Below are 24,483 nucleotides of genomic sequence, written 5' to 3' on the forward strand. Positions count from 1 at the left end.
TGGCGTGAAGGCCTGTATCGAGGTGCCAGCGCTAGGAAAGCCGTGTACCCGTGGCTATTCGCTTGGGAGCGCTGGAGTACCGGCGCGCGAGCGCGTATCTATTTCGTATTTTGGATGTTTCGCGCACTTTTGTTTTTTCTATGAAATACCAACGAGGCAAACCTGCAGCGCTAACCAAATGCTTGATTCGGCGGTTATTTGAGGTGCCCTGCAACTTTGTAACTGATATGTTTCTGATTGAATGAATAATTAATATGTTCACAAATAAAAATAATTAATTAAGTAATACTTCATGATGAAGAAACTACTGACTGTAAGTACATACGACTTCGGCTACTATGCGGTCGGTACGATTTCTCTAGAGCCCCTGGGTATTTTAATATCTTGGTCCAAGTTAGCTGGGACACCCTACATATATATATATATATATATATATATATATATATATATATATATATATATATATATATATATATACATGGCCGTGCGCCACTGATTGGCTCGCCGGGTACCAGTGGCCGTCGTTGCTTAGCGGCCACAGCCACCGCGGGCAGGAGATGGCGCCCGCGATCACCTGCATGAAGTCCGCGACGTTGTCCATATGGCAGAGTTCGTTGAGCGACGTCAGCCACATGGCTCGGCCTAGACCCCACGATATTGAGACAGTGGGCAGCATGCGGGCGATGGTGGTGATGAGCTCGAGAACACGCCGGCTCAGCAACTCCTCCTCGCTCAAGTAGAACGACAGGTGAAGCCGAATCAAGTATAACACAGCCAGGACGCCTGTGCCATAGGAAGACATACGAACGCTGCTGAAGTTCATATCAAGATGAGATCGCATGTGTTCATTAGTGGTCGAATATCGGGTGTCTACAGAGCCTAGGTTTCAACAACGGAATTACCTTCGAGCAAAGTAGCTGGTCATGGATAACGTGGCGATTTCTTTGCATCGATTCTTGTGCCATGGCTTCAGAAAGTGAGCGGGCACGATGCTGGATCTCGGAGGCTATGCTACGAATATTCTATCATCTACCGTTCTCAATCAGCCGATCGTGGTGATAACGCAAATGACGGACAGCTCTAACCACAGACGAAGGGTGAAAAGTAAATCAAATGTAATCGAATGAATATATTAACACGACCCTGCTCTCTTGTCTGCGATTATATATATATATATATATATATATATATATATATATATATATATATATATATATATATATATATATATATATATATATATATATATATATACCCTAATGTCCTCACCCGAAAAATGACGGTGGAGGTGTGCTATTTAAACACTGCGAAAATTCGAAATTTTCGCTTTTGGTTGATGTTGGTGAGGGCTTTTGGTTGATGATGTGACGAGCAAGGTGTTCTAAATCTGCTATTACATATTGACATTAAGAAAAGCCAAGGTCCAGATCGTATTCCTAATGAGTTTTTATATAGATACGCTGAATGGGGTATCTAAATACTTGTCCAAAATTTTTCAGTCTTCTTTTAGTAGCGGATGCTTTCCAACTGATTGGAAGCGAGCAAAAGTTATACCGGTTCATAAAAGCGGAAATAATTCTGTTAGTAATTATCGCCCGATCTCGCTCACTAGTACAGTTTTGAAGTTACTTGAACACATCATATCCAAACATCTGCTCGGCTATCTCGACCAGCATGATATCCTGTATCATCGTCAGCATGGCTTTTGAAAGTGACTGTCCACGACTACCCAACTGATAGAAATAGTTCATGACCTCGCAGAAACAATAAATTCTCGTGGTCAATCAGATATTATCTACCTTGACTTTGCAAAAGCATTTGATAAAGTTTCGCACCAAAAATTGTTATATAAGAATAATGCGGTCTTTAAAAATCAAACACTCACACAATGGTTTTCTGCTTATATATCCTCCCGTCAACAGTGTGTAACTGTTAGAGGGTGTCAGTCCAACATTCTTCCCGTTGCTTCCGGCGTACCGCAAGGTAGCGTCTTAGGCGCACTCCTATTTTGATCTTTATTAATGATTTACAAAGTAACATTGATGTTCCATTAAGACTTTTTGCAGACGATTGTGTGATGTACAGTACCGTAAATACAGTTGATGATCAGATTAAATTAAATTTAAACCTGCAAAGGATAGTGAAATAGTGTAACGACTGGCAGATGGAGTTAAACTTCAAAAAGTCTGTGTTCATGTCAGTAACTAGAAAGAAAAATGTTCTTGCTTACAATTATCAAATCAATGGTTGTATGCTTGAAAGAGTCGATCAGTATAAATACCTAGGCATAACATTTTCATCAGATCTACGATGGGATACCCACATTGAAATTGTCATTTCCAAAGCTTTTAAAACACTATGGTAGCTGGGGCGCACTATGCACATTGCTACTCCGGATGTAAAGTGCCTCGCTTACAAAACGCTAGTCAGACCGATAATCTAATATGCTAAAGTAATATGGGATCCTCACACAGCAACTAATCGTCACAAGCTTGACAGGATTCAGCGACTCGCTGTAAGGTTTATCTTTTATAAATACCGCCGGAACCATTCTTCAACAGAACTCTGCCAACAAGCCCAACTACCTATGCTGGAAACCAGAACCAGATATGAAAGACTAAAACTCTTTACCTCATTATCAATAATTATCTTAAAATAAATAAATCAGATTACTCTGAGATCAAAACTAATGAAACATCAAGGCATCGTCATAGTATGTTTATCCCATTACCGACTATAAAAAATAATTGTTTCAAGTTCAGTTATTTTCCCCGAACTTGTAGAGGCTGGAACTCGCTTCCAGATTTTGCTGTTCGGTCGACATCGTTAGCTGAATTTCTACGCCACTTAGATAATTTCATCTATGGCACTAGCATAGGGCGATAGGTCAGATTGCTGCTGTATAAGATTGCTGTTCTGATTTCTGAGTGATGCATTTTTGTTTTTGTTTATGTGTGCATTTCACGAGATGATCTTTTTTTTCCTTAACCAATGTATAACTATGGTTTTCAATATGTTCTGTACCACTTACTTTGCTGTTCAGTTTCGTTTTTTTCCACTCCTGTTACAGCCCCTGAATGAGGCTGACAGTATTAAAAAATGAAATGAAATGAAACGTTGTAGAAACGTTGACTCCATGGACAACACTTCTGCCACCACAGTAGATGATGTAATCGGTGCTTTACAGTCGTGCATCCAAGAGCCCAATGGTGACGCGAAATTGTTTTGTATCCGCAGCGTCGGTGAGACGGCTGAAGTGGTACACCCTATGAGCTTTTGTTCAACCAATGAAATTTGTTAACCACCTTATTTAGCTATGATAGAGGAAATTGGTTTTTGTTGATACCGTCGTGTCTGTATATTTGCTTAAGATGGCACATATGCAGGTGCTGTGTCTACTGCCTATGTAGGCACTTTACGAAGATCCGTATCGCTAGGCTTACACTCTGAATATGCGTTTTGTTTCCAGTGGAGGATGACTACAATTAAAAGAAAGCAAACAAAAAAGACGCGTAGCGACGGAAAATAATATTTTACAACCCATCTCCTTTTCATGTTATAGAGTTTAATATCTTCGCGGAGGCACAGCCGTCACAATTGAAATGAAGGGCGTGAAATTTAAAATCTAGCAGACAGTATGCCCGCCAACATTACTAGGTATTCATTTGAAGGAGATGGAAATGCCGAAGACTTGTCGACACAAAATTGGAGTATTTGACGCCCCTCTTCGGGTGCGTGTTTCAAGAACGGTAATCTGGGCCTTAGGTTCTTCTTTTTCAGGACAACATTCACTTGGGCTAGATGGTGCATACTTGAATTAGGATAGAATAGCGCCAGCTAAGACGATCAGAAGTGGGGAGAACGACACAGGACAAGCGCCTTGTCCAGTGTCGTTCTGCCCACTTCTGATCGTCTTAGTTGGCGCTGTTCCTTCCTAATTCAAGTTCTTCTTCCCATTGTGAAAATTCCTTAGTCAAAGGAAGACAAGTACACTTTCCTTTGTTTTCATATTTTCCATGAATATGTGCATACAGCAGTAATTGAATACTGAAATCGCGTGAAAAAGGTGCCGACGCCGGTGTCAAACAACCATTCTACAGTCCTCGTTCTTTTTCAATTATCTATTAGCTTGCTGTAGAATATACGTTATAGATGCTGTGAATGTTACGCATGCTATTTGTTGAGTGCACTATGACAATGGTGATGCAATCGCTAAGAGGAATTTCTTGTGTCCAACATTTCCTTGGTTACTAGCGTTGACCAATCATCGAGACTACATTAGGAGGTAACGACGGATAGTTGGGCGTGTTGGTTAAGCATGATCTGAACTGAAGGCGCGACAACGACTACCGTCGTTGTCGCGCCTTCACTTCAGTTCATTAGGAGCATTCGGAGACGTCAGTCGGCCGTCTACAGAACCCTGATTTAGGAGCGTCGGTGCAATCTTGCAGGACGCGGTGAAGCAATAAAGCATCGCCTTGTCGCCGCATGGGGACGCTCTTCTACAACGGTAAAGAAAAAGTGGGCAGAAATTGAGGAGCAGTTAAATAGAGAACTATTAGGGGTGTATGCGGCTACAGAAACGCACTAGAGACTCGGAAGAGCCGCCAGTGATTGAGAATTATGTTTGGGAAGGGTGCAACAGAACTAAGTCGGAAAGAAAGGGAGGGGGAGTCGGAATGCTCATCCATAAGGGAGCAAAATGGACAAGAATAAATTCAGAATGTCAAGAGCATCTTTACTTATCAGGTAAAATGAGTGCGAAGAAGACTTGGCTGGGCGTTACGTATTTGTGAACCGGAAATAATTGCACAAAGAAGAATAAAGAGTTAGTGGAATGCGTAGGTGCTGATATTAAGGGTTTCGGGAATGATGCCGAAATTTTCCTATTAGGTGACATGAATGCCACATACAGGATTTAGATGGCTATACAGACAACAACGGGAAGTCAATGCTAGACCTTTGTGAGCAACATAACCTCGTTATCGTGTATACAGGGGCTAAGTGTGAAGGGCAGATCACGCGGGCAGTGGGAAACCGGCAGTCGGCCATTGATTACTGTGTGATGACCGAAGGAATTCATGATAGGTTGAGAGAAATGGTCATTGACGAGGAAGGTTATAGCAGCATAGGGAGTGACCATACACGCATCATTCTGAAAATGGGATATGTACTTGGGGAAGAGAGCAAGGAGTGCAAAATTGACAGTCCAATTTCGAAGCCTGAAAAAATGACAAATATAGTCACTAGAGTTGAGGATGAACGTGGCGAATGGCCAAGCAAGGAGTGGGAATATAGTGAGCTTCTAAGTGTAATAACGACAGAAATGCGGAAAGAAAAGGAACATGTTCGTTGGAAAGGGAAAAAAACGAAAAGCTGGTGGAACAGGGCGATACGAGAAGCGATCGCCGAACGACAGAAAGCGTCCCGAGAGCACAGGCAGGCAAAGAAGGCGCAGTTTCCGCAGGATGAAGTAGCCAGTAAATAGGAAATATAGTGGGAGAAAAAGTGTATGGTTCGAATAGTGGTGCAACCAAAGATAAAGGGTGAAAGTGAACGTTGGCTGTCAGAAATACTTGAGAAAAAGAAGGCCGCAGCTCGAACTTTTTGGAACCACATAAAATTATTAAGCAGGAAGTCAACAACAATGCAACACATCCTCGACGATGATGGAAACAAACTGGAAGGGGAAGATGCATTCAATTATACACGAAAAATAACAGCCGAATCTTTCCAAGGCAATAACAGAGGTTGTATTTGAAGTAAAAAAAGAGCATGAAAGAACCAGATGGAAAAGGAGCTGGTGCTGCCAAATTTCAACTGGGAGAAAGCTGAAGAGAAAATTCCAAAGCGCACAGCCACAGGGCTAGATGATGTTCTCACGAGACTGGAACTAGGGCCAAAAAGTAAGGATATTTTGGTGAAAACAGTGGAAAAAAACATTAAAAGATAGACGAATACCAGACAGTTGGTGACAAAGTAGAATGAATTTCATTTATAAAGGTAAGGGGGAGCAAGATAAAATTCACTCATATGGAGTATTAACCATTACATTGGTAATATACAGGCTAGCAATGCAGGCAATCAAATTAAAGCTGCAAGCATGGGCAGACAATAATGGCATTTTGGGAAAACTTCGGAATGGCTTCAGAAGAGTTAGGCGTTTGGATGACAGCTTATTTGTTCTTAGTCAGTGCATTGAAATATCAAAAGTAGACAACAGACCGCTATATGTTGCCTTTTTAGACGCTACAGGAGCCTATGACAACGTAGACAGCAACATTTTGTAGGATATTCTGAAGGGAAACGCTTAGGTGACGATTGTCTATAGCTTTTAAGAGAGATTTGCCTAAGAAACCCCGTTTGCGTTCAATGAGAAGGGATGAGGAGCGAGGAGAAAGTTGATGTCATCAAGGGACTGAGGCAGGGGTGCCCTTTATCCCCATTGCTGTTTAATATGTACATGGTGAGGATGGAGAGGGCGCTGGAAGGAAGTAATATCGGGTTTAAGCTCTCATATAAACAAGCGGCTACAGTAGTAGAGCAGCAGCTTGCAGGCTTACTTTATGCGGACGACATTGTGTTACTATCTAACAGGCAAAGTGATTTGCAAAGTCTGGCTAATATCTGTGGAGAGAAAGACGAGAATTTAGGTTTGAGATTTAGTGTTACAAAATCAGGTGCTATGGTATTCAATGAAAACAGTGAATAGACACTGGCAATACAGGGCCAGGAAATACCTCGGTAAAAGAATATAAATATTTTGGTATGTGGATAAACGAAGGCAATTTATATGTGGAAACACAGGAAAAAGAAATGACAGTAAAGGGGAAGACAAATACAGCCATAATGAAGCACAGACCGCTATGGGGATACAATAGGTACGAGGTGCTCCGAGGTGTGTAGAAAGGTGTAATGGTTCCAGTACTTACTTTTGGAAATGTGGTTGTTTGCTTGAAATCAGGGGTACAAACAGGACTCGATGTAAACCAAAGTTCAGTGGGACGCCTCGCACTGGGCGCTCACGGGAAGACTACAAATGAAGCTGTGCAGGGCGATATGGAGTGGACAAGTTTTGGAGTGGGGGAAGCTTGCAGTAAAATTGAGTATGAAGAACGCCTGAGGAATATGGAAGAAAGTAAATGGGCTGGGAGAGTGTTCAGGTGTCTGTACAGGAAAAACATTGATTCACAGTGGAGGAAAAGAACTAGGAAGCTTACCAGCATGAATGGGGACTGTAGGGTGAGCAACACAGCAACAAAGAACGTCAAGCGAAAAGCCAAAGAGGCTGAAATAATCTCATGGGTGGCGGCAATGGAAAAGAATCCTGCCATGAGTAACTACTTCAAAGGAAAAAAAAACGAAATCAGGAAGGAAACAATTTATGATAACTCAAAGGAAAACTCCTTACTTTTCGAAGCGAGATCGGCATGCCTTAGAACACGCACCTATAAAGCGAGCTATAAGACGGAAGAAGAAGCATGCGCCCACTGCGGTAAAGCAAGGGAAATGATGGAGCATGTTTTATTAGAATCTGAAGACCAGTGGTCAATTTAAGCACCACTGGCCTCCTGTAAGCCCTTGGGTTCAGCGATAGCAGGGGAAAAGTAAACATGTCCGCAATAGAGATTAGTAAGAGGCGATTTGAAGTTTGGTGAAAGAAAAGCAGGAAAACGACAAAAATCGTAGACGCACAAAAGCAAAGTTCACAAATAGGGGGTCAGGAAATTTGGTTGCGGGAGTTCATCGTGCTTTTTTTTTCTTTTTCCTTTTCTATAACCTAGTTAGCACATTAGGTAGTATAGTAGCAAGAGCTTGGTGGCGGAACCCGCCGCTCCATTCTAACGGGGACGCTCACAACATCCATCCATGCATCCATGCGCCATTTAAGCATTACAGTGGGCAGGTTACATACATCAATGTAAACGGCTTATGGCACCCAATAAACAGCTATAAACTATACAATACAAAAAAAGAACCGCAAGGGGACAGAAATGGTACATCAGGATATTAATGTACGGCATGACCAAAAGAAAGGCAGGAAACGGCATCATCCAATTAGGCAATAAATCACCATGTAATGACAGCATACTCTACAATTACTATATACTGTAATATAAAGAAGAAAATTTCAAAGAGCATTTGCAAATTGTTCATTATTAAGTATGCCAACTGCGGCAGCTGGCAGTCGATTCCAATGTAAAATGTTTTTGGGGAAAAAGTGCTTTTGAGTAACTTAGTTCTACAACTTGAGAAGAGGTTTATTGGCGGCTCCTAAGGCAAAAGCGCGGCGACCGGGAACGGCGAGACAGCCCGAATCACTGTCCAAAAAAGGCGACAGTAATCAACAGCGCGAGCGGGGCCGAGCCGCGCGTTGGCGATGTGTCTGTGCCGCGAGGCGCGTCTTCTTCTTCACAATCTCCCCCCTGACAAAAAGAGCCATCCTGGCGCCTTAAGAATAAGGAGGCAGAGGGTCGTGGTAGGGCTTGAGACGCGAGACGTGGACAATGTCACGTCCACGCCGCCGCAAGTCTTCAGGTGGTGACAGTGGCTCGATTAGAAAATTCACCGGAGATGTTTGCTCCAAGACTCGGTAAGGCCCTTCGAATTTTGGGACGAGTTTCGAGGAAAGCCCCGGAGTCTGGAAAGGCACAGACAACCACACAAGAACGCCTGGAGCGTAGGTGGTGTTCGGAAGCGTGTCGGTGCGGTTTTATTTCTGGCGCTGCTGTTGCTCGGCCGTAAAGGAGCGCGCTAGCTGGCGGCATTCTTCGGCCTGTCGGGCGACGTCGGACACAGGTAGACACTCGGAGGCGTCAGAACGGTATGGAAGGAGCGTGTCGATGGTATGCGTAGGCTGGCGGCCATACAGGAGGAAGAAAGGTGAAAATCCCGTAGTGGCCTGGATCGCGGTGTTGTACGCGAACGTGATGAATGGAAGGATGCGGTCCCAGTTACCATGATCAGATGCCACGTACATCGACAGCATGTCACCAAGTGGGCGGTTAAATCGCTCTGTGAGTCCGTTAGTCTGGGGATGGTATGCCGTGCTTGTCCGATGAATAATACGGCATTCCGAGAGCAAACTTTTGACGACTTCGGAGAGGAAGGCGCGACCTCGATCGCTGAGGAGTTCCCGAGGGGCGCCGTGTCGAAGCACGAAGCGATGTAGAACGAAAAAGGCTACATCCCGGGCCGTAGCACTTGGTAAAGCAGCAGTTTCGGCGTAGCGTGTCAAGTGGTCAACAGGAACTACGATCCACCGATTGGCGTCTGGAGTCATAGGAAGCGGGCCGTATAGGTCGATGCCGACGCGTTCGAAGGGTGTGGTAGGGCACGGGAGCGGCTGCAAGGCACCAGACGGGCGTAAAGGCGGCGATTTGCGGCGTTGACAGTCAACACAGCACCGAACAAACTTTTGTACAAAATTGTACATGCCGCGCCAGTAGTAGCGGTGGCGAATTCGTTCGTACGTCTTGAAGACTCCGGCGTGGCCACACTGTGGATCGTTGTGGAAAGCGGCACATATTTGTGACCTTAAGCTGCGGGGAATCACCAGAAGCCACCGACGGCCTTCAGGAGAGTAATTGCGTCGGTGGAGCAGCTGGTCACGAATGGCAAAATGAACTGCTTGGCGTCGGAGGGTTCGGGATACAGGGATAGTCGAAGATCCAGAAAGATAGTCGAAAAGAGAAGCGATCCACGGGTCACGACGTTGTGCGGTGGCAAAGGAGTTCATGTCGAGAGATGAGATGGAGTGTGCGGAAGTTGATCCGCAGGCCGAGTCTGGAGGTAAAGGTGAACGAGACAGGGCGTCGGCGTCGGAGTGTGTTCGCCCACTGCGGTATACGACGCGAATATCGCACTCCTGGATGCGTAATGCCCAACGGGCTAGGCGGCCAGTGGGATCTTTCAAGTTGGCAAGCCAACAAAGTTCGTGGTGATCTGTGACCAAGTCGAATGGGCGCCCGTACAGGTATGCTCGGAACTTGCCAAGTGCCCATACTAAGGCCAAGCACTCTTTTTCGGTCACGCTGTAATTGGCCTCAGGCTTCGTCAGCGTGCGACTCGCATAGGCGACTACGTATTCGGGGTAGCCTGGCTTTCGTTGGGCGAGGACGGCGCCGAGACCGACCCCGCTGGCATCTGTGTCTACCTCAGTTGCAGCCGACGGGTCGAAATGGCGAAGAATAGGTGGGGAGGTGAGAAGATGACCCAGCGTAGCGAAGGCGGAGTCACATGCAGGGGACCAGGAGGAGAGGGTGGTGTCACCGCGCAGAAGCTGAGTCAATGGCGCCATGATCGAAGCGAAATTGCGAACAAAGCGCCGGAAATATGAGCATAGGCCCACAAAGCTCCGAAGTTCTTTGATGGCCTGAGGCTTCGGAAACTCAGCGACAGCTCGAAGTTTTGCAGGATCGGGTAGAACGCCGTGCTTGGACACAACGTGGCCTAAAATGCTGAGCTCTCGCGCGGCGAAGCGGCACTTCTTGAGGTTGAGTTGGAGGCCAGCGTTCGTTAGACAGGTCAAGACAAGTCTGAGGCGGAGCAGGTGAGTCGGAAAATCAGGCGAGAAAACCACGACATCGTCGAGGTAACACAGACATATGGACCACTTGAGGCCACGCAGCGTGTTGTCCATGAGTCGTTAAAAGGTGGCAGGGGCGTTACAAAGCCCGAACGGCATTACGTTAAATTCATATAAGCCGTCAGGCGTAATAAATGCGGTTTTCTGGCGATCGGCTGCAGCCATCGGTACCTGCCAGTACCCCGAACGCAAGTCAAGGGACGAGAAGAATTCTGCTCCCTGAAGACTGTCGAGGGCGTCGTCGATGCGCGGCAAAGGATAGACGTCTTTGCGCGTTACCTTATTTAGCCGACGGTAGTCGACGCAAAAGCGAATGGACCCGTCCTTCTTGCGAACTAGAACGACAGGCGATGCCCAGGGACTGTGCGAAGGTTGAATAACGTCACGGCGCAGCATATCTTCGACGTGGGTGGTAATGACACGACGCTCTTCGGCCGAGACGCGGTAGGGTAGTTGACGTAACGGCTGATGTGAACCGGTGTCAATGTAGTGCTGCACTTCCGACGTGCGGCCCAAGTGAGGTTGTGAAACGTCGAATGAACTTCTAAAGTGGTGCAGGAGATCAAGAAGGTCGGCGCGTTCGGCAGGTGTGAGGGTATCGGCGATGGCACTCGAAAAAGCATCCTTGGACGTCTCTTCAAGCGCGGAAATCGAAGACGACTGGCCGGAGTCGACATCAAAAGTGTCTCCGGGGACGTCAACCAAAGACGAAGAGTCGAGGAGTTCCACGATGCCAAGGCATTCACCAACGAGCAATGTAATAGGCGCACAGAGGGGATTGCAAAAGTATATATTGCTACAGCCGCCAGCCATGTCAAGTGTTGCGAAGGGTAGTCGGAGAGATTTACGGCTCATGAAGACGTCGGAAGGTGTGAAGAGGACCATTGCATCAGTGATGGCATCGCAAGAGACGGGTAGGAGAGCGAAGGAGCCAGGTGGAATATCTGTGTCCTCGCGCACGGTAAGTTTAGAAGGGCGGTCACAATCTTCGTGCAAGGGTGCGTCACAAGGGGAAAATTCAACTTCGGCGCGTGCGCAGTCGATCACGGCTTTATGACGGGATAAGAAGTCCCATCCGAGGATGACGTCATGCGAGCAGGTGGGAAGAACAATGCACTCGACTATGTAAAGAATGCCGTGAATAAGAACACGTACAGTACAGGCTGCGTGCGGAGTGACGTGCTGAGCGCTTGCCGTACGAAGCGACAGTCCAGAAAGCGGCGTGGTCACCTTGCGCAGCGAACGGCACAGTTTGGCGGCTATCACAGAAACGGCTGCGCCGGTATCCACAAGAGCGAATGCAGGAACACCTTCTACACTAATTTCGACCACGTTAGCAGGACAGGCACGAGGACTTAGACAGTTCGAATGGGGCGCAGTTCTTGCCTCGTGAACTGCGACGTTCAGTTTTCCTGATCAGGTGGTGCGGGTCGCCGACGCATTGGGGAGAGCGAGCGTCGGCGAGGGGATGGCGAGCGACGCGAAGGAAATTCTGGAAGGTCAGCACGAGCATACGGCTGGTGGGAAGCAGTGGCGTATTGGCGAAAGGGCTGGCTGCCGTACTGGAAGGGCCGAGAGGCGTCGCCGAACGCTTGAGGCCGACGTCGGCAATATCGGGCGACGTGTCCAGGAGTGCAGCAAGAATAGCAGATGGGACGATTATCAGGCGTCCTCCAAGGATTAGCTCTCGGTGCGGTCCAAGATGCAGCATGGGCTTCCGGTGGCACCGGTTGGGAATGGGTCGCGAAAGACGCAGGCGGAGGCCTGCGTACTGCCTGCGCGTACGTAAGAGGCGCAGCCACAGGCAGGACTGGCTGCGCATAGGTGGGAGGAGTCGCGACAGGCTGCACTGCCAGAGCAGAGTTGAGATTCGTGGCTGCAGGCGGCTGATGATGTGCGGAAGGGACAACTTGAGCGACCTCTTCGGAGATGAGAGTGCGGAGCGTGTTTGGAAGACGGGAGGTGGGCTCCTGAGTGAAGGGGACTAAAGAAAGTTGGCGGGCAACTTCCTCACGCACGAAGTCCTTGATCCGTTGAAGTAATGAGCATGGGTCGTACATGCTGTCAAGGCTTGCCACCAAGTCGTCGCTGCCCAGAGCACGCCGAGTCGAAGCGCGTTGCTTCCGTAACTCATCATAACTTTGGCATAGGCTGACGACTTCGGACACAGTGCGCGGATTCCTGGCGAGAAGCATCTGGAAAGCGCCGTCATCGATGCCCTTCAGTATATGGTGAATTCGCTCAGCTTCGGGCATTGCCGCGTTGACTCGTTTACACAGGTCCACGACGTCTTCAATGTAGCTCGTGAATGTTTCTGCCGACTGCTGTGCTCGGGCGCGCAAGCGTTGTTCAGCGCGCAGTTTGCGAACAGCGGGTCGGCCGAACACTTCTGTAAAGGTTGTCTTGAAGATTGACCATGTGGGTAAGTCACTTTCGTGGTTGTGAAACCAGAGTTGGGCAACACCAGCCAGATAAAAGATGACGTGGGTTAACTTCGCTGGATGATCCCACTTGTTGTGCGCGCTCACCCGTTCTTATGACGCCAACCAGTCTTCTACGTCTTCGTCGTCTGCACCGCTGAAGATCTTGGGGTCGCGTTGTCGTGCAACGCCGGTGCAAGTGACGGACTGTGGCGTCGGCGCCGTTTGGGATGAGCTGTCGGTCATGGCGGGCGATAGCGTTCTTGATCGCAGCTCCAGGGTTACAAGCGACGGGGTTTGAGTCCCAGCACCTCCACCAATTGAGAAGAGGTTTATTGGCGGCTCCTAAGGCAAAAGCGCGGCGACCGGGAACGGCGAGACAGCCCGAAGCACTGTCCAAAAAAGGCGACAGTAATCAACAGCGCGAGCGGGGCCGAGCCGCGCGTTGGCGATGTGTCTGTGCCGCGAGGCGCGTCTTCTTCTTCACAAACTGTATTCCCTAACCTTGAGCTCGAGATCTGTTCATCTGGATATATAATATGGCTGAAGAATATACTTATTACGGTCTATTGCAATTGGGCCGTATATTATATTGTGAAAAGGTTTCAAGCGTAATGCATGCCTTGTCTTTTCTAAGGTGTCTCATTTTAATGTTCGTTTTGCAATAGTAATATTAAGTTTTCTGTCATAGTTGCCGATTACGTACCGTGCTGCTATATTCTGAAATCTCTCAAGTTTATCTCGGTCAGTACACGTCCGTCCGTCCGTTCATCAGTCCGTCCGTCCGTCCGTCCGTCAATTCATCCGTCCGTCCATCCGTCCGTCCATCCATCCATCCGTCCATCCATCCGTCCGTCCGTCCGTCCGTCCGTCCGTCCGTCCGTCCATCGGTCCATCCGTCCATCCGTCCGTCTGTCCATCCGTCCATCCGTCCGTCTGTCCATCCGTCCATCCGTCCGTCCGTCTATCCGTCCGTCCATCCATCCATCCATCCATCCATCCATCCATCCATCCATCCATCCATCCATCCATCCATCCATCCATACATCCATCCTTTCAACTTATGCCGACGGAAGCGGTCGTGCCTTCTCAATGGAGCTGCAGAATTTCTTCTCTTTGTTAGGTAGAAGTAACTAGCGGATAACGTTTTCTAGAACAAATACGTGAATGTACAATTGAGCGTGGTTGCATGATATTCGCAGTACAATTGAGCGTGGTTGCATGATATTCGCAAAAGATGTAAAAGCGCCGCAAAGAGATTATAGAACCATGTAAGGGCATTAGTAGCACCAACTGAAAACTTATGAACATTTAGGGAGGATAAAGATGACAACATCTTTGAAGAAGACGATGCGCTGCGCTAAATAAGAGACGTTATTAGTAAAAAATTCGGGAAGTGGAAAGGTGTAGTCGCGACTGCAACAGTTCCCGCAAGCCAAAGAGCACGTAATTTGAAGTCGGAAACTTTACCTGCAAATAAGCAGCAGAAAATGTTAGGAATAACATGGCAGCAGGAGCAGATGAACTGGATCCCAATGTCAAGGCACAGCTGATTATTGCGATAGAGCAAATCATTATAGCAAAGACAATTCCGGTTGGATGAGTGAAGGCACAATGAGCCTTGTTTATAATAGCAAAGGCGATCAGGATAACACGAGCTTGTACAGGCCGATTACAGCAACGTCGATGATATACAAAATTGCAATGCAAGCCATAAATGAATAGCTGTCAAAGTGAGTGGAGAAAGGTGATATAGTCCGGCAACTTTAGAATTGGTTCTGACAATGCAGACGCTTAGATGTTATATTCGTATGTACTGAGTCCATAAGGATTCGAATTGATCAGAATAGGGCTTTATAGAAATAATTTCTATGCACAGAAAGCGTAAGCGTGGGTGGAATATTCTCAAAGACGAGGGCATAGTCGAGTATTTAGTGGAGCTGCCGATGGTCACACCGTGTGTCGGAGGTAACGTTACCCAAGTTCTTCAACGAAAAAAAAAAGAATTTAGAAAAACGCTGTGCAAGATACGATTTTAAAGCTTACGGAGTTCGGTAGTCAGAGGTTGTACACACTAAGAAAAAAAAAGAGTATCCCTTACTCTTTTCCAAGAGTATGGACTCGTCACGTATACGACACACTTTGTGGGAGACACCTGAACCCTCTTTTGGCAGAGAGTCCCGAGACTATCTGTGCTCGATACAAGGTGTTTACGTGACTCCGCACACAATAGTCATGCATACTCTTTTGTAGTAGTCGCCTATACCCTCTCAAATGGGTCACAAGACTAGTGCTGAGGGAGTCCGTAGACTATTCTAGATGAGACAGATGACTCAAGATAAAGTGTCACATGACCTCTGCAAGAATGATTCAGGTACTATTCTAGATTAGTCTGATCACTCCAGCAGTGTGTGTCATGTTACCCTTAGTGCGTGGTGTAGGACCACAGAGCAAGAAACATTTAGGAGAGGAAACTCCGCTGTTTGCGGCGACCAGAAAAGGTCACAAGCCCGCGGAGCCGTTATCGTGCTGGCGGCGCCTGGCTGCCTGGAAAGAAATTACCGCCGTTGAGAGCGCGCCGGAGCAGCCTGCCCGGACGCTGCATTTTTTTTTCACTGCGGCTTCTACGACGCGCCGCATGGCGCCGCCGCTGTATACGGCCCCGCCGGCGCATACAGCAATTGCGACCTTATCTGGTCGCCCGCGCTCGCTCGCGCTGACGGCGAGTTTCACCTCCTAAATGTCTTACTCCGTGTGTAGGACTCTTGCAAATAAAGTAAAATAACTAATCCATGCAAGTCGATTCACTCTTGGATGCAGTGTCGAGCCACTTGCTGTAACTCTTGCTGTAAGTACACACCACTAGGACTAGTTCTCAAGAAGACTACTGTGAAAAGACAACATAGGAGAACAAAGAATCCAAAGTAAACTTGCCAAAAGCACATGGCAGGTTAGCAAGAAAAACTTATTATTTCATCAATCTTTGTTATTGTCTTCTAGAAAATTCAAATGTATCAGTCAGCACAGAATCACTATGATAGCAAGACAGTTCTCATTACTATTAAACTGGAATCAATAGCCAACCAAGCAAAACAGTCTTCAATAAATATCCAATATGTAGCCTGCAGCTGCATATGCATGACACTGCAATGTTACTCAGAACCATAATGAGAGAGAGAGAGAGAGTGAACTTTGATGAGCACCAGCAGTTCCGTCGGCTGGGCCTAGGCCTCCCACGATGCGACGTCGAGGTCTTGCCTCTTCTACGCTTCGTAGGCCTGCTGGGTCGCCCAGAGTTGGTCGTCGAGATGGGAGCTGCGCAGGGCGGCGCGCCATCTCGACGATAGGGTCACGGGATTAAGGTCTTGGTATTGATGTTTTCACTCCCATAGCATGTGGGGGAGTGTTGCCGATTCAGTTTTACAGACCTTGCACGTCTGGCTCGGTTAGATGTGGGGGTATATAGTATGATAGCGTGTGAGGGAGGGGTATGTATTCGTCTGTAGCAGGCGAAGGGTGGTTGCCTGTGCCCTGTTTAACTTGCGGTGCAACTCATATTATGTAACTCATGTAGAACTTCAATTCACCACCGTACAAGTCTCTTATAATATGTCAAAAGATATATAAGTTCAACCTATTTCCCTGATCTAAAAGACAACTTACGACTTAACATTCTAAGCAATTAGGCTACACATAACAAATAAGAAAGGCTGCACTTATGTACGAAGGAGACCAAGATAATGAAGTGCAATAAAGCAATATTCCAACTTAGATTACATAACCTATGCATTATACTATGTTTGGTGAAAACTGGTTGGCCATTGATAATCCAATCTAACAGTAAAAACAGCTGTCTCACCTTATAGTACTCTTGTTGGCAGCTTTTCCCACACAATTTGTACGTGTTAGCGTGCGATGAAAATTGATCTGAAAAACGCTACATAAAAAGTTGTGCATCAATTTTATTCTGTCATACAACATGCAACAGTGTATAAAAAATTCATAGCTGACAAAATTACAAAAATAAATACAGCAACACTTATACTGATCATTTATTTATGTTGAGAAACATATTTTTGCAAGACTAAGTATAATAGCCGACACAGACAATTTCACAGGTAAAAATAACCGCTAGTACAAAACTTTCCATAATGTAAACACGTTGACAAAATAAGCAGCACAGGTAGCTGTATTTTGTTACGGCAAAGATAGCGCATGAATGATGAAGACAAGGGAGGAAGCAGAACACATAAACAAACAATACCCAGCTGCATGCACGTAGCTGTAGCAATACACCTCCCCCCCCCCCATAGTGCACAAAGATCCAAAAGGAACAAATATGAAGATGGGAGGAAGGCTTCTTTTACTCATCACAAGTCATCCTGTAAGAGAATATTATGCACTAGCTGTAATATACCCTCAGCACATACATGAATAAGTTACGTTAGGTGCCACATTTAGAAATCACTCATACAATGTTCTTATGATTTTCCTTATTCCGATTTTTAACTTGTAAAGCAGGATTGAGTTACGTAAAGCCTCTCTACGGCTTGGCACATGTACAGAAAGAAGTGTTTCTATAAACACTGGAGATCACGGACGGATGACTGGCACATACCTCTTTTAATTCTTTTTTCTTTGTCATTATGATTATCTACCACAGTAGTCTTTTGTAGAGTGAAACACATCCAGATAATACACTGTGGGCAACCAAGTGTGAATGCCTGTTCTCAATTTCCAGCGTTCTCTGGTGTCCCACTAAGGTGGCAATGGCGCAAAGCATTGTCTTCCCAATGTATGCGTTCCCACACAACAGGAGCAGATGATAAGCCACATTATAGGTGCGTGAAATAACACATCTGTGCTTAACTTTCCACTGCCGCTCCAATCTGGAGTGATTTTTTTGCTTTGTTGTGTACTCTAGCACAGGTGCTACGTAGTCTCCTTGGTGCCCAAAGCAACTCTCCCACCACAGCAGGATGTCAATTTTTTTCTTTAATTCTAAGCGAAACTCTGGTTAAGGGGGACAATTGCGAACTTATATTTTTGCTTTGTATCTTAATTATGTTGTTGACCTTTAACTTTAGCCACTTTGCTACTTTTCTACAGGTGCAGACAGGCCATTGCACCAATGCTATATTTAGAAAACACCAGAGCAAGGTAGAAAGCAAGAACAGATATTTATAATTTGGGTGCCCACTGTGCATTGCGGGGATGTTTCAATGAACGATAAAACTACTTGGTAGATAAACATATAAAAGATAGGAGAATTAAGCTCGAGGCCTACCAAATTAGTAACTGGAAATTTTATATGTAAATTAAATTTCGTGACTCCCAGTGATGAAGAAACAGTTTTGAGAATATGTGCCAAGACAACCAAGTCACTTATGCTCACAAAGGAAACAAAATAAAAAGAAGCAAGATTACAAGAACTTCGAACTTGCAATCTAAAGTAAGACACCTCACATGACTGATTTATGTATTTACTGAGCGTAAATTACACCTAGCGCATAATCTGCTTGTACAAGATGACAAACAATGAGTTACTGTTGCTTTCTCTCTGGGCATTTGGCTCTTCTGAACACGTGCACATTGTATGGCACAGCTGCGTGGATGTAGCTGGGCATAGTTATGAGTCAGCATCAATCCGTTTTTATGATCCTGCACTATTATCGTTGTAATTTATAATTAGCAAACAGCCTAACTATCGGGTTTATCAGCTGTACTTTAAAGAAAACATACTGACAGATTTCCCTGTTTCTTGCTAACATAAGGAGGCGGGTAGATCATTTCCGATTTCAAGAAACAGCTGTGCAACTAAACAAATGCTGAAGACAGAAAGTCTACAATGCCATGTACTAGCTCTTTCTGCAATGAATACCTCTATTACCAAAAACTGTTGTCTGCAAATATAAATGGAAAATATTTACAACAGTTGCAGAGATTAGAATTGCATCATAATTGCAAATGTCTTCTTAAACAAGATCACAATAATTGAAGCTTTATTAATTTCAGCAGAATGGCTACATCCCCTTATTGAGGCTAGTCCGTGCTGAAGGTATTGTTAGTTTGTAGGAGTCCTCAGACTGACAGCTCTGAAATATGTGTCGCCATACTTGGTGGAACATGCTTTGCTGCTGCAGATCCTACTTTACCACAAAACATTTTGTAAACCTTCTGCCACAATTTGTTGCTTGCTCCTGACGTTTTTATTTAACGTTTCTTTTTTTGTTCCTTACGATGACTACACTGCCTTGTTGAAGAAAAATCAAAAAACACATGTCTTGTAAATGTTTTTCTTTTTAAGTATTCTGTACCTGAATGTACACTTGCTTTTCTTGTATCCCCCCCTCCCCTATGTAATACCCTCCTTCGAGGTCCTTTAGGGGTATTGTAAATAAATAAATAAATAATTCTGTGTGGAAGATAAACCTATTTCATCATTGCTTTTTTGGGTTGTGTATCTCAGAACTGGTGATAGTCTGAGTTCTTACAAACTAGACGTTATTGAGTACTGTAATTATAATGCCTACCACTGCTATAAAATTCTGTTAGCGAAAATTGTCGTAATGTCATGAAGCAGTTATGTTCAATTTTTAGCGACAGTCACTGCTGAAACACTCAGTACAAAGCACAAAACAAAGATATGGAATCAAAATGTAAGTGTCGAACGAAGTTATAGTCGATTCTGCATTTCACAGAACTGTTCTTTTTTTCTGTTGGTGTGCCAGTACCAATTGCACATTCACAAACGTTTTAGTATTGCACTTCTTGCAAATGCAGGAAAATTCAGTGTTTAACAGCAGCCCCTGAGAAGACAGCCCAAAGTCGCTTCGACAAAAGTAGTTTCCTTCAACTTTGCGTCGCTATGTTGTAGGTCACTATAGAAAGGGGCATGAGTTCTTCATGCATATTTCATATATGTCATTAGTACTTTTCTAGCTGCTTCTTGAGTTATGTCCTACACAATGGGAAAATACAGTAATATTTGCGCGCACTCTCTTGTGTACTAAATTTTCACAAAAAGCACTGTGCTCTAGCTAACTCAGCTCTTTGTAGACTGCAAAGTGCCGATATCTATTCAAACATCATGTAAAGTTACTAGAAGTATGCAAATTAGTAGGCAGGCAAACAGGCCTGCCTACTAATCTTGCATACTTCTCATGCTATTGTGAAAAAAATTATTGAATATACTTCAATAACTTTTTCTCACAATTGCATGAGAGTAACCTTATGCACTTATAATTGTCCTATATTAACGAAATTTGACATACATACTCTTGAAGATATGCAGAATGTTGATATCTAATTGAAATTGCAATCTGTAAAATTATTTAAAGTGGCCTAATATTTTTTGCATACTTCCTGTAATTGTGCAAGCCGTTTGGATATGTATCACCACTTTGCAGTATACAACTAGTTGAATAAGATACAGCATGAAGCTATTTGTGAAAATTTTATACACAAGAACGTGCCCAAAAATATTTTTCCACTGTGTAGGACATAACTAAAATACAGCAGCTACACAAAAATCAATGACAAGCGAAATATAATAAAACACTTTATGACTGATAGTATATTCATATCTCTAGTACAAATATATAAAAAGTTGTTTCGGGGAGCATTTCCCCTTAATAAGTTGGTGTCAGTGTATTCTGCCAAAGGGTTAGAAAATGCGTTGAGGCATACGACGGGGAGTTTTATAAATAGCACATGCACGCATCTCCCTAAACAGCCCCATGCCCAGCTTGCATTCCTTAGTCATTTTTGCATTCTGTTTTATGTCACCATTTGCATCCCTTAACATTGAGTGCGCAAAGCCAAAAACAGCCAATTACCGTATTCACTCGCATAATGATCGCACTCGCGTAATGATTGCACCCCTAAATTTTGTCGTCAAAATTAGATTTTTTTATTTCCCGTGTAATGATTGCACCCCGAACTTGCCGCAGCGATATGTCATGTGCCAAGTCTAACTAATAATGATCGCGCTTGCCATCTGTCGACTACTATGTGAACGACTATTCAAGATAAACCAAGTGGTCTGCACGCACCAAACATTCTTAAGCAGATGCCCCATTTCATTCCTTTCATCACTTTCCGCACTTCCATGACAGAAAAAGCTACAACCAAACTTACCTTTATTATGTGTAGGCTTTATAATGGTTGTGGTCAACAAAAACTACAAAAAATGTGCCTTTCGATTCTTCTCATCTGCACTCGTGGGCACGCAACAAATCGCGAGCGGGAACAATAGCAGCTACGTTTACACTGATACGTTAGCAGTGTACCCTATTCATACGCCGACGTTTGTAACACAGCTAAAATATTCGCCTACCCTTTGCGGAAACGTACCATATTAGGATAATGGTGAAGACAAATGCCGCAGTTTCCGCAGCATGCTCGCCATGTGTTCCTGTGTCACTGGCAGCTGAACACCCATCTGTTTCTGTCCCCTCAAAGTGGACATGGCTATGTTATTGCCGCAAACTTGCCGAAATTATTCATTACTGATACGGAAGAAACTGTATGAATGCACGTAATGTACTCACGAGAAAAAAATCGCGTTCGGCTTGCTCTGCCGGCCGCCATTTTTTTTTTTTGCGTCCCGCACTACATAAAGCGGCAGCCGCCTATTTATTTACTTGTTTTCATCCCATAGCAAATGCCAGATGAATTTTCTTTCTTCTTGCGGGAAATTTAACCCGCGTAATGATCGCACCCTTTAATTTGAGTCAATTTTCTTGACAAAAAAGTGCGATCTATATGCGAGTAATTAGGGTAACACACTGAATTTTTAGCCTGTAAGGGGGCTGTATACAAATTGGGGCAGTGAACTCTAGTGTGACAATAAACAAATATTTGTTCTCGCAATAATGAAACCAGTCATAAAATATATCCTCACAAATTTGGAAATGAATGGACAAAGAACATTGCCGATTGTCACATTAGTGCCCTAAACAAGATCTTTTGATGTTTATAATCCGTAGTTTAATTCAATTTCTCTTGTATATGTACTCTGACCTAGAATACTCAGTGTAGGAGGCCAACCGAGACCCGGAAGCCAATATTTAAATCTGAAATAAAGACATTCATCCCACAACCAAGTCACTGCTATATCATCAGAAGCGTGCATCCATGGACGTATCGTCAGTAAAATTATTTTTACATGATCTGTACTGTTACTCTTGCACTAATAAATTAGGAAATGCATTTGCTATCTAAAGCAGTGCTGTAAACTTTTGTGTTTGAGAAATCCAATACTCAAAAGCGTAACACAACCAATGTGTGCATGAAACCTACGATGCCTTTGACATTCGTCAGTGTCGCAAATAGGCACTGAGAAATGCCAAGGGCATTATAGCTTTTGTGTCTGAAACCTTGCATGCGAATATTACTGGTATCATTGCAGTGAAAGGAAGTCACATTATTATCAGACTTATGAGGGGAACTCACGTTTCTCTAGTTAATTATTTTCTTTTTTTGCTCCTATATTCTTGACTTTTCCAATAATAATGGGTGTTTGAAATAAGTACTCTACATTGCTCTTACATTTTTCCTGCACCAGAGCCAATGCTAGATTACATTTCTTGAAGACTTTGCAGTGCTGTAGATTATCAAAAGGAAGAAAAAATGCAGTGAGTTTGCATTTTAGCCTTCCGTATAACAAGTATTGTGAACCTCCAATTACATACACAAGTACAAAAGAACTACGAGAAACGGTGCATAAAGACAGACATGCATTATAATAGCAGGAATCAACGGTGAGAATTCTAATAGAAAGGAACCATTAAAAACTAGGTACTAAAGACACATATGAATTATAATAACACAAGTATTTGCTAAGAATTTGAAGAGGCAAATGGAATGTCTCTTCAAATCACTCCACCCCAACATTCATCCATGGTTCGATAAGTGACCACAGCTGGTTATGCTGTTTGGATAAATGGCAGCCGAGTACAGTTGTGAAATAGGTGGAACATGTAGAGGGTTGCACAGCAGGTTGCCTTGATCTCCGGACTCACTCGACACTCATGCTTTGAGCCTGGTTATACGTCGTTTGCAAGAGGCCAGGCCCGAGTGTGTGGCATGGCTTGGGTAAAATTTCGAGGCAACCTGAAAAACACAGATCCATATCTATAAGCACCAAAATATCCTTCACCATAGGGCAAACCTGAAGTTTACCATCAGCACATACCAGATAATGAAAACAGACACAAGTCACCAGACTCGATGTATACAAATGTGCAAAAGTGTAAATGAATGTGAAGTGATGCTTATTGGATCGAATCCTTCGTTTTGTCATTTGTAGATCAAAAATTGTCTTAACAGAAAGTCAAGTGTACATGGCCTTCCCTAAAAAATCTAAATTATGGGGTTTTATGTGCCAAAACCACTTTCTGATTGTGAGGCACGCCGTAGTAGAGGACTCCAAAAATTTCGACCACGTGGGGTTCTTTAATATGCACCTAAATCTAAGTACCACGGGTGTTTTCGCATTTCGCCCCCATCGAAATGCGGCCGCCGTCGGCGGGGTTCGATCCCGCGACTCCATGCTCAGCAGCCCAACACCATAGCCACTGAGCAACCGCGGCGGGTATGGCCCTCCCTATTTGTGTAAGTAGGCTATTCCATGCGACCTGTTCCAACCTGAACACGACCACTTGAAATTTCTTTTTGAAAAACTGGAGGGCCTTCAATATAGGACAAATGTTAATTTCAAAAAAAAATACTTAACTTAAAAAGTTTTTTTACTGGCGCAAGCACTAAGTGAGATATTGTGTAAAGCAGCAAACTACGCATCATAAAAATTGGTTCCTTCATTAAGAGGGCCAAACTTTTCAGGATAATAAAGAGAGTCCTTACACCAAAAATTGAACTGCTTATTAGTCACTGTTCAGTTTATTATGGGTCAATAAAAATGGACAAAATGGCCTATTAACTTTATTTATCGTAGAACTGGCTTACAGCAAAAGCTGCAAATTTATGTAATCCACGTGTTTAGGACTTGTGCTGTATGCAAAAACTGGTTTCAGAAAGATAAATTATGCTGCAGTGCACATAGATGACGATGAACTTGCAAAAAAAGTCAGTTTTGGTGTAAGTTTACCGGCATACTTACTATTGAGGCAGTCCTAATAAATTTATGCCCACTATCATGTATGAGAGTACATTGTATTGTTTTTAAATTTGCTAAAGCTGTATCAAAGCAGTTATTGTGTTAAGCAAGAAAGAAATTGTACAAGTGGTCTCCTATTAGTTTCAAAATTTGCATCGCGTTTCATCTTATCCACATAGCCTCTTGGCGGCTAAGACAAAATGCATGGACTTAAGCATGCATGGACTTGAGCATTCCTGCACCGATAGCAGGGAGTCTAAACTGCTTTGAAGTTAATTCTTTCATTGCTGAGTGGCTAGAAGCCACTTCACTCAAAAAGCTGCCACTTAATTACATGTATTTGCCTTAATCTTTCT

General features: G+C 44.4%; 1 protein-coding gene across 1 annotated transcript in view; it reads right to left on the reverse strand.

Annotated features, from left to right (window-relative positions):
* Window positions 1-24,483, reverse strand: part of LOC142583701 (ATP-binding cassette sub-family A member 17-like) — an 85,060-nt gene that overhangs the window by 44,266 nt on the left and 16,311 nt on the right. The window contains exon 5 of the mRNA XM_075694188.1: window positions 506-783. Coding sequence (XP_075550303.1) covers window positions 506-783 — 278 coding nt within the window. The remainder of the gene's footprint in view (window positions 1-505; window positions 784-24,483) is intronic.

The sequence above is a fragment of the Dermacentor variabilis genome, chromosome 5, assembly GCF_050947875.1.
Source record: "Dermacentor variabilis isolate Ectoservices chromosome 5, ASM5094787v1, whole genome shotgun sequence".
Classification (NCBI taxonomy): Eukaryota; Metazoa; Arthropoda; class Arachnida; order Ixodida; family Ixodidae; genus Dermacentor; species Dermacentor variabilis.